This window comes from Penaeus chinensis, chromosome 21 (assembly GCF_019202785.1).
Source record: "Penaeus chinensis breed Huanghai No. 1 chromosome 21, ASM1920278v2, whole genome shotgun sequence".
NCBI classification, from domain to species: domain Eukaryota; kingdom Metazoa; phylum Arthropoda; class Malacostraca; order Decapoda; family Penaeidae; genus Penaeus; species Penaeus chinensis.
Genome location: NC_061839.1, coordinates 25,276,381 through 25,286,380, shown reverse-complemented (window position 1 = coordinate 25,286,380; position 10,000 = coordinate 25,276,381). Strand labels below are relative to the sequence as shown.

At 37.8% G+C, this 10,000-nt stretch overlaps 1 protein-coding gene across 7 annotated transcripts in view; it reads left to right on the top strand.

The window, feature by feature from the left end:
* The window catches only part of LOC125036640 (zinc finger and SCAN domain-containing protein 2-like), a 37,641-nt gene that overhangs the window by 319 nt on the left and 27,322 nt on the right, over positions 1 to 10,000 (top strand). For 6 of the 7 annotated variants that reach the window (XM_047629415.1, XM_047629411.1, XM_047629409.1 and 3 more), the window contains exons 1-5: positions 1 to 422; positions 1,564 to 2,155; positions 2,359 to 2,547; positions 3,298 to 3,469; positions 6,649 to 6,710. The exon at positions 1 to 422 is cut by the window's left edge. In XM_047629415.1, coding sequence (XP_047485371.1) covers positions 1,583 to 2,155; positions 2,359 to 2,547; positions 3,298 to 3,469; positions 6,649 to 6,710 — 996 coding nt within the window. In that variant the 5' untranslated portion in view covers positions 1 to 422; positions 1,564 to 1,582. Of the gene's footprint in view, positions 423 to 472; positions 866 to 1,563; positions 2,156 to 2,358; positions 2,548 to 3,297; positions 3,470 to 6,648; positions 6,711 to 10,000 lie in introns of those variants that run through there. The other variant, XM_047629410.1, reaches the window with a different exon arrangement.

Sequence of the window (10,000 nt, the reverse complement as noted above, 5' to 3'; positions counted from 1 at the left end):
CGCCCTTTCGTATAGAAAAAATGTAAAATAAAAATAATACAAAAAAAGCCTAGACTAGGAAAAAATACATATGCATTTCAATCTACACCACCAGTAATATTTATTCCTCTAAGTTCTAACTATATCCTAAAAAAAAAATTGGTCATGTTGGTACCCCTAACTTCCTTTCGGGTAGAAAAAATGAAACGAAACGAATGCTAAAATAAAAAAGGCAAACTAAAAAAAATGCCGCATTCTAAAACAAATTCAAACATAATGAAAATTACACTTACTACTCACTTCCTAATTAATAAATATAAGTCTAAAAAGGAGTCACGAGAAGGTAAACACAAGCGCAGACTCGAACGTCCGCCATTGTTGTCTAGTAAAATGGCGTCCATGAAGATCTATCAGACACTTATCTCGATTTTATAGCGAACAAGGTTAGTTTGATATCTTTTTATGCTTCATGGGAAAGCTGTTGGAGTCTAGGAGGGACGAGTTTTCATCTTTGTCAGCAGGAGTGGCGTATAAGGTTTAGAAAGAGTTAAATCATTATGAAAAAAATGTTTGGATTCAAGATGGAAGCTGTTTTTTATTAACTGATGCGTTTGTTGACACTTATTTCATTGAAATTTTTATCCTTGTGTGTTCGGACGATAAGATAAGGATAATTAGTCTTCGTTTTATCAAAATGATTGAAATGAAGATTGCAGCTAAATAAATCGCCAGAAATTTGTGGATTGCGTTCCATCATATTATAGTATAAGAAACGTTGAAATTAGGACAGTGATGAAGGTAAATCTCGAAAAGAAGACTATAGGAAGACAGGGAAGAAGTACGGTGACCCAGTGCTAGCAGAGAACCCTCGAAACAACAATTCCAGGTATAAGCAAGCTGTAGAAAGTGAGAGTAAGCCCACATTCACTTCCCAAAGATACACCCTCAGTGAATCCAGCATGGGTGTCTTTGTGTTCACTAGCTGCACTACTGTAATTACAAAGTGTGGATGGCATTATGTCCATAGTGAACTGTCATGGCAATATGTAAATAAACAGGGTTGAGCTCTTGCTGACGGAAGATTTACAATGCGCAGTAATCCTGATGCAGGAGCATTTTCTCCACGTAGCAGTTTAGAAATAAATAATCTTTAGTAACCATGATTCAATGAATTGTTCTAGCTGTGTGTAACCCATCATATTTATTTTTGAATATTATGTTTTGCCTACTTGTAATATTTATAGTTCCACACAGTCATCCAATCATTCCTTTTCATTATCAAGGCTGTAATATACATGAATCTCTTATTCTTTTCCATTCCAAATGACATAGATGTAAGTATTGGTAATGTTTATAAAGTGACCATACCCCTCTGACATTAAGTCCATATTACTCCAGCCATTTCTGGGATATCCATAAATATACATTCATATACATGCACACATATACATGCATACGTATACCTAAAAATACACATATTTATGTGTGTATATATGTGTGTGTTTTTATTGCCTGAGGAATTAATTCTTGTCTTCTGAATTTCTTATTTTTTTGTTTCGTATGCTGAAGTACCTTTTGTTTCAGGAGCAGATAAACCAGCACAATGTCCTCAGAAGGGAAGGTGCTGGAGGAGGGGCGGGAGGAGCCGTCCCACGAGACCCCCCAGGCCATCACCATCACCATCATGGATCCCTCAGCCCTGGAGACGACCACTCTCGACCCAACCTTAGTCACCTCTATGCAAGCCCAGGACACTGACCAGGGCATGAGCACATTGTTGGTGATGCCAAGAGAAGGGCATAGAACAAAGGACATTTTACAGACTGTGACTGAAACACACATGGGAACACAAGAACTACCTGTGATATCTAGTATTTCTAATACTGAGGAAGAGAGCCAACAAAGTACAATACAGGTGATGTCTAAATCACAAGATGATGTGGAAGGGGAAGGGATTTTGGCAGGTGTTGGAGAGGCTGCAGACGAGGAAGAGGGGGATGAAGGTGATGACTTGGGTGACCCGCTCAGTCAGCATTGCTTGATTTGTAATTTTGAGATGGCAACAAATGAATCAGAAAAACCCATACCAGTGTTTAAGTCTCAAACATCAACCACACACCGGAAAATGGCAGTGTTTCTTGGCACGCTTGTGGGACAAAAACTGACTTCAAGGAAGGTGAGGGCAGGAAATGGATTTTGCTTTGCATGCAAAACATTGTGAATTACTTATCCTTGAAAAAATTACTAAGAAATTTACTGTAAGATATTGCCCTTAATCTTTTGTTTGCTGTGTTTTTCATGCAACAATTGTTTTGAATGTTGGGGCTTTTACTTTGTAAACATTAAACACCTGATACATACTATCTTTCTCCTCCTCAGGCTCATAGTGACATTATATGCCGAAGATGTTTCAATCTTCTGGACAAAGTAGATGCTCTGGAGGTGGAAATCAGAGACACCAAGGAGGAGATCATCACAAAATTCCAAGAGACAGTAACAGCCTATGGTGGCCGGGCGAGGAGAAGAAAACCAGCAACAGCCAAGAAGTCGGACTATGTTTTTCCAAAGGTGTGTGGTGCTGGCTTAACGTGTCTTTGTTCTTGTGTTTTGGAGAAGAAACTACTTAAGGATGTGTTCATTTTTTTTTATTATTATGATAATTTTTTATACACTTGTTTATTTTTTATTATTAATTTCTTGTTTTGGACTTACTTATGCAGAACTGAAAAAGTAGTTCAGTCTGACTTGTGTGACATTTAAGGTTTTCATTAACTGAGACAGAGGGAAGACACATAATGTGACACCAGACAAACTGCAAACTCAAAATATTAATCCCTATAATCCTATTTGCAATGGTTAATGAATGAGCTTTATCACATAACATGGTTGAAAAGGCCTATCGAAATCTGGTAGGCTTCTTTCCCTGCAACTATTTCAGTATGAATGAGATATCTACTAATATATCAGGTACTGTTTGGCAAGATTCCCCTAGCTGCACCTTTGATATCAACCCCCCAATTTTCTCATTCCCCTCAGCCATTCATACAGTCTTATTTCTTTATGTGTCTTTCCTCTACATGTTCTTGGTAATGTCCCATTTCATTCATACATGAGGAGTAATTGCTGTAACTTTTTCAGTTTTGTGCTCTATTAAAGCTCTAGGCACTTAGTACATTTGATTTACTTTTTTTCTGGTGTGAAATTGACCTCTTGAAACACCACTGAAAGGCTTGCAGATCAGAGGGATTAACTGCAACCCACACACCTGTTACCTGGTGATCCTCTTCGTTTTCACTCTCTCCTCGTCTATCCGCAAAGGTTGAACCGGAAGAAGACATTCTGGGTTTGGAAATGGATGAGAATTTTGAGCCACGCATGGAGGACCTGTTGGAGGAGGAGCAGGATCACCGGGAGGACCGCACCATCCAGGATGAAGAGTGGGAGCCGGAGTTCAAGAGGCCCAAGATCAAGAGGGAGCCTGTTGAGCCTGGTATGTTTTATTTTTATTATTATTATTATTATTATTATTATTATTATTATTATTATTATTATTATTATTATTATTATTATTATTATTATTATTACTAATATCATCATCATCATCATCATCATCATCATCATCATCATCATCATCAACATCATCAACATCATCATCATCATCATCATCATCAACAACATCATCATCATCATCATCATCATCATCATCATCATCATCATCATCATCATCATCATCATCATCATCATCATCATCATCATCATCATCATCATCATCATCATCTTCATTATCATTATCATTATCATTATCATTATTATTCTCATCATCATTTTCATCATTATCATTGAGTATTATTAATTGCTTAGTGTTATTGTGAGGCCTATGGCATTGTAAGTGTAAAGTGATGCAGAGAAAAGAGTGAACAGACAAAAAAATATGTGTTGAATAATATAAAAAAAAATCACAATAAGAAGGAAAATGCATGTGTATGTTTGTCTCTCTATTTCTCTTTCTTTCTCTGTCTGTATTTCTCTGTCTCTTCCTTCAGCCACACCCCATGATATCATATCCATAGTTTCACTCCTTTGGTTGAGCCTCTTGTGCCAGAGCTAATGACAAACCTATTTTTCCCACCTTTGTGAAATATATATAGAGTGTCATGCTGTGTAGTTTATTTCATACATCTAATCCCTAGATGTTTTCTGTCACCATACTGTTATGTATTAAATAGTAACCTCTAGATAAGTAACATATGGAAACCTATGCATGTAATTACACATGTTATTGTGTAATAATAAAAAAAGATATATGTATATATATATTTTTTTTTACAAGTTTACCCATTGGATTGGGGTGCCTTGCTGCCTGCAAGTGATGCAAAATTCAAGCTTGGGGCTTATATGAGTGGCAACTGAACTGGGTATGTGGCTTGTAGGCCCAGCCCTCACAAACACTAGCATGGGGTGTCAAGAGTTCTTTCTTCCCTTTTGAAATGTTTGTAGCTCTTTTTCTGCTCAAGGATTTTTGACATTTTCTAAGAACTATATTTGTCATTTGATATGCTGTATCAAGATGGTAATTAGACAGCTTTCCTTACACAGACTTCACTTCATCTCTCTAGATAGTCTACACTCTGTGCAATAATGATAACAATAAGTAACATGTTATCTTTCATTTTTTTTAGTATTTTCCCTAGAGGTGTGTGTGTGGCAGAGATGATGGGAATGTGGGTCTGGCTTTGCAAGAGTAGGTGGGAGAGGATCATCACCTTTTACATCAACAGTCTCATCTTAATTTTCAACTGGGTTTCTTGTGAAGGAAATAGAAGTGGTTTAGGTGGTTAGGTGAAGAATTTTCTTGAATTTACAGTGATGCTCAACAGCACCTGAGAGTGCAAAGGTACAGTGGCATTTGCCTGTTTTGGTGGCTGGAAAGTAGACACGTTCACACAAACTGTAATTCTTGTTGGCAGTGCACATAAATTTTTCAGATTTTGATACATGTATTACATGTAGGTGTTCTGAAATTTGTGTTATTTTATTTTTTATTTTATTTTGCCTTCATATTAGCTATTTCATATTAGTTTCTCATATGTTTGCAGACGTATGTGTATGATTTTTAAGGACCCCCATGACAAAAGTGTGACACGCAATTAACAGTGTCTCCACAAAATGTCATTGTGGTGTATTGCTCTGCAGTGTCTCGTGTTTTGAACACTAATGCACTCAGGAGCACTGCTAAAATCTAAATATTACAGAGAGAGATCCATAATAAGATTGCAACAACCTGCTTTTGCCCTCCCATACACTGTAATCCTGCATATCATGTGATAGTTGGGAGGAATCAGAATATAACATTGATGAAAATAGTATGTTATATGGCAACTTGACAAATGTTTACCCCCCTATTCAGTTCGTGTTGCTTGAGAAGTAGGTTGTAACTATCAGTAAGGCATAAGTTAAGAGTTAAAGTAGAGATTGGAAATTGAGTGGTTGAGTAGGTGAGTGGTTGAGTAGGTGAGTGGTTGAGTAGGTGAGTGGTTGAGTAGGTGAGTGGTTGAATAGGTGAGTGGTTGAGTAGGCGAGTAAGTCAGTGAGTAAGTGAGTAGGCGAGTGAGTGAATGAGTGAGTGAGTGAGTGAGTGAGTGAGTGAGTGAGTGAGTGAGTGAGTGAGTGAGTGAGTGAGTGAGTGAGTGAGTGAGTGAGTGAGTGAGTGAAGAGTGTAAGTGAGTGAGAGTCAGAATGTGAATGTGAGAGTGAGTGAGAGTGATATGAGAGAGTAAGTGAGTGAGAGTGATATGAGAGAGTAAGTGAGTGAGTGAGTGAGAGAATGAGTGAGTGAGTGAGTGAGTGAGTGAGTGAGTGAGTGAGTGAGTGAGTGAGTGAGAGAATGAGTGAGTGAGTGAGTGAGTGAGTGAGTGAGTGAGTGAGTGAGTGAGTGAGTGAGTGAGTGAGTGAGTGAGTGAAGAGTGTAAGTGAGTGAGAGTCAGAATGTGAATGTGAGAGTGAGTGAGTGATATGAGAGAGTAAGTGAGTGAGAGTGATATGAGAGAGTAAGTGAGTGAGTGAGTGAGAGAATGAGTGAGTGAGTGAGTGAGTGAGTGAGTGAGTGAGTGAGTGAGTGAGTGAGTGAGTGAGTGAGTGAGTGAGTGAGTGAGAGAATGAGTGAGTGAGTGAGTGAGTGAGTGAGTGAGTGAGTGAGTGAGTGAGTGAGTGAGTGAGTGAGTGAAGAGTGTAAGTGAGTGAGAGTCAGAATGTGAATGTGAGAGTGAGTGAGTGATATGAGAGAGTAAGTGAGTGAGAGTGATATGAGAGAGTAAGTGAGTGAGAGTGATATGAGAGAGTAAGTGAGTGAGAGTGATATGAGAGAGTAAGTGAGTGAGAGTGATTGAGAGAGTAAGTGAGTGAGTGAGTGAGATGAGTGAGTGAGTGAGTGAGTGAGTGAGTGAGTAAGTGAGTGAGTGAGTGAGAGAATGAGTGAGTGAGTGAGTGAGTGAGTGAGTGAGTGAGTGAGTGAGTGAGTGAATGAGAGGGAGAGAGAAAGAGAAAGAATGGGATACATTAAGTAATGCTACATGTAGCTGTAATTGGTATTGTTATCAATAGAGTGTTTTATTTCTTCATCATATTACCATCATTGTCAGTATTAGTATAAGTGAAATGTTCTCTCTGCAGATCCAAATGGACCTCCCAAAAGAAAACGAGGAAGACCCAGGAAAGATGCTTCCAAACCAAAGGTAATGAGAAATTTCTTCTTTTACGGATTTGTAACGGGCTCCCAGAACTACTTCTTTGGAAAACCAACAGTTCTAATCCATCAGAGGAGAAAGAGCATTATGTTATGTGTTTTTTCTGTCTTCTTTCTCTAATTCATTTTACCAAGTTCTTATTATTCTCTCTCTCTCTCTCTCTCTCTCTCTCTCTCTCTCTCTCTCTCTCTCTCTCTCTGTCTGTCTGTCTGTCTGTCTGTCTGTCTGTCTGTCTGTCTGTCTCTGTCTCTGTCTCTGTCTCTGTCTCTGTCTCTGTCTCTGTCTCTGTCTCTCTCTCTCTCTCTCTCTCTCTCTCTCTCTCTCTCTCTCTCTTTCTCTCTTTCTCTCTTTCTCTCTTTCTCTCTCCTTCTCTCTGTCTGTCTCTTTCTCTCTGTACGTCTCTATCTCTGTTCTCTCCTCCTCCTCCTCCTCCTCCTCCTCCTCCTCCTCCTCCTCCTCCTCCTCCTCCTCCTCCTCCTCCTCCTCCTCCTCCTCCTCCTCCTCCTCCTCCTCCTCCTCCTCCTCCTCCATTGCCTCCTCCTCCTCCATTGCCTCTTCCTTTCGTGTTTCTACCTTTTTTAATGACATTAAAATTAATGACATTTAAGATATAGCTTGCTGGCAGCCATTTACAAATTCTGGTCACATTTTATTTTATTATTGCCAAAAGACATTGTTGTTGTGCTGAGTTATTATGTCTGCTTGTCTTTTCTTTGTGTATAGAGCATGTGATTTAACCTAGGTTGTCATATTTGAATTAGATGAACTTGCAGAATTTTAAATATTCACTGAGTATATCCAAGTTCTATTGAACAAAGGGAAAATAAGAAAGGAAGAAGGAAAAAGTTGATGTAAATCATTAGGATATACATTGAAACGAAAATTGAGGAAATTCAGTTTAAACGTAAAAGATATCGTGAAATAAAGTATGTTTTTTTATATGTATTGTTGACTTTTGTTGTGAGAACAATGTGTGTTGATTTTGAATTATGAAAATAAGATTGTATTGTTTTCATCATAAAGTTTGGCAATTGGTATGTAGTAAAAATTTCATCCAAACACGAGGAAAAGAAAAATACATACACACAAGAAGTATAATTCTATGATTGCATGTGAATGTTTCCAAATGGGGAAAAACAAAGTTGCATACTTATCTGGAATTAGAAAAAAACAGTAAACTCTCAATTAAATGATTTTGTCAGAACTGAAACTCTGTTGACCACAAAATTTCTGGCTTGGTAAAGAATACATGTCATGAAAATGCATAGAATAGTACCTTGAGCAGGAATGTTTCCAGGTATTATGAATACATTTATAATGTGTCCAAGGAAGATTTTTCAAGCTATGATATGCCCACACATGAATTGCAGAAGTCCTGTGAGAATGAGCAAAAGTTCAGAAACATTGTCTAGCATTTTCCCCTCGCAACTGGAAATGAAGTGAGTTGTGTTAAGTGTATCTGCCCTAGTTAAAAAAAAATAGGATGAAAGAGAGAATGAAGGCAAAGAAACCGACAGACAACTGAGCATTGTTCAGGAAAATTATTAGGTTGACATGTCCACAGTGACCTGTTCTTAGCTTGCAACATCTCAGAGTATCCCTCCTTGTCAGGTTTGTTACAGCCCTCCACTCTACAAGTTGTACTCAGAGTAATGATAATGAATAATTATGATACTGGTATAAATGTTTTTAAAAAGGCATATTTTCTTTTGTTTGGAAATGAAGGTCCATCTCTTTAATTTTGTTAGTGTTATATCAATTGTTTTTGTTTTATTCAAAGTGTCAGTGAAAAAGAAAAATAATGAAGGCAGTATAGTAGACAGACAACCAAGCAGTGTTGCAGAAAGTAAATCAAACAAGGCCTTTTTTGCTTAACACTGAGCCTCTTATTCAGTAAACATGATTGCACGTCGGTATCATTTATCATGATCCTTTTGAGTTTTACTGATATAAACTACAAGTCACCATCTTTTAGTGTACTAAAGATCTTGGAAAAATGTTTGTGGCCTACATTGCAGCTGAGAACAGCTAGTGTTGCAGACTGGCTCAGAGTGCCAATAAGTACCTCTCTAATAGCTACAAAATTCTATTATGTGGTCTAATGATCCCCAAACATTTTGGATGAAAGAGAGTTTACTGTACATTATTATTTATTTATTTATTTATTTATTTATTTATTTATTTATTTATTTATTTATTTATTTATTCATTTATTTATTTTTATTATAACTTTGTTTTTATTACTGTTGGGATGAGTGTAAAGAAAGAAGATGGAGAAGGTTACAAGCAAAGTGTATTACATAACCTTCTCCATCTTTCAGAGAAGGTCTGTTGAAGGCGATGTAGTCAAGGTGACCAGCCCATCTCGACAGAAAAAAGGGGCTGATGGGAAGGGCAAGAGTCAGAGTTTGGATCTCAGTTTGTCAAGTAAATATAAAAGATGGGAAAAAGGTGAATGTGCTAGCAAAGCAGAATCTCTTTTGGAAGGGCATGTGGAACATGTGTGTGCAGAAATTTCCTTAAAAAGTTCTCTCTCAAACATTCCTGTAAAAGGAAATCAAAGCTACAAGAGTCAGGATGGTCCAGTAGATACATCTGGTCACAAGCAGGCACCAGATACCTTACAAGACTCACAGTTAGTGAATGCAAAAGTGTATTTCTGTCCAATATGTAACAGACCTTTTAAAAATCGAAGTAACATGAACAAGCACAAGAAACTTCACAACAATATGAGACCTTTTGTGTGTGACAAGTGTGGGAATAGTTACCGCCAGAAGCATGCCTTGAAAGATCATTTGAGAACTCATGAGGAAGAAGGGAAACATTTCTCATGCAAGTATTGCTGCTTAAAGTTTAGGGGCAGACAGAAATGGGTGACACATGAAAACAGACACAAGGGTATGTGTGCATGTATATGTGAAGTTTGTGGTGTGAGGTATGAAAACAAGTATGCACTCGAGGACCACATGTCAAAACATACAGGTCAATACAAATACTCATGTACAGAGTGTGAAAAAGGGTTTAATAAGATTGAGGCTTTAAAAGACCACCACAATGTGCATTCTGGGGATAGGCCTTACAATTGTGAAGTCTGTGGGAAACGTTTTGCTAATTGTGGGACTTTCTGGCAGCACAAAGTGACCCACAAGTCTGAACGGGACTTCACTTGTGATGTGTGTAAGAAATCTTTTAAGCTAAAGACACACCTAGCAAAGCACATGAAAATCCATGGATCAGAAAGAAAGTATATATGTGATCTTTGTGGAAAGACATTTTTG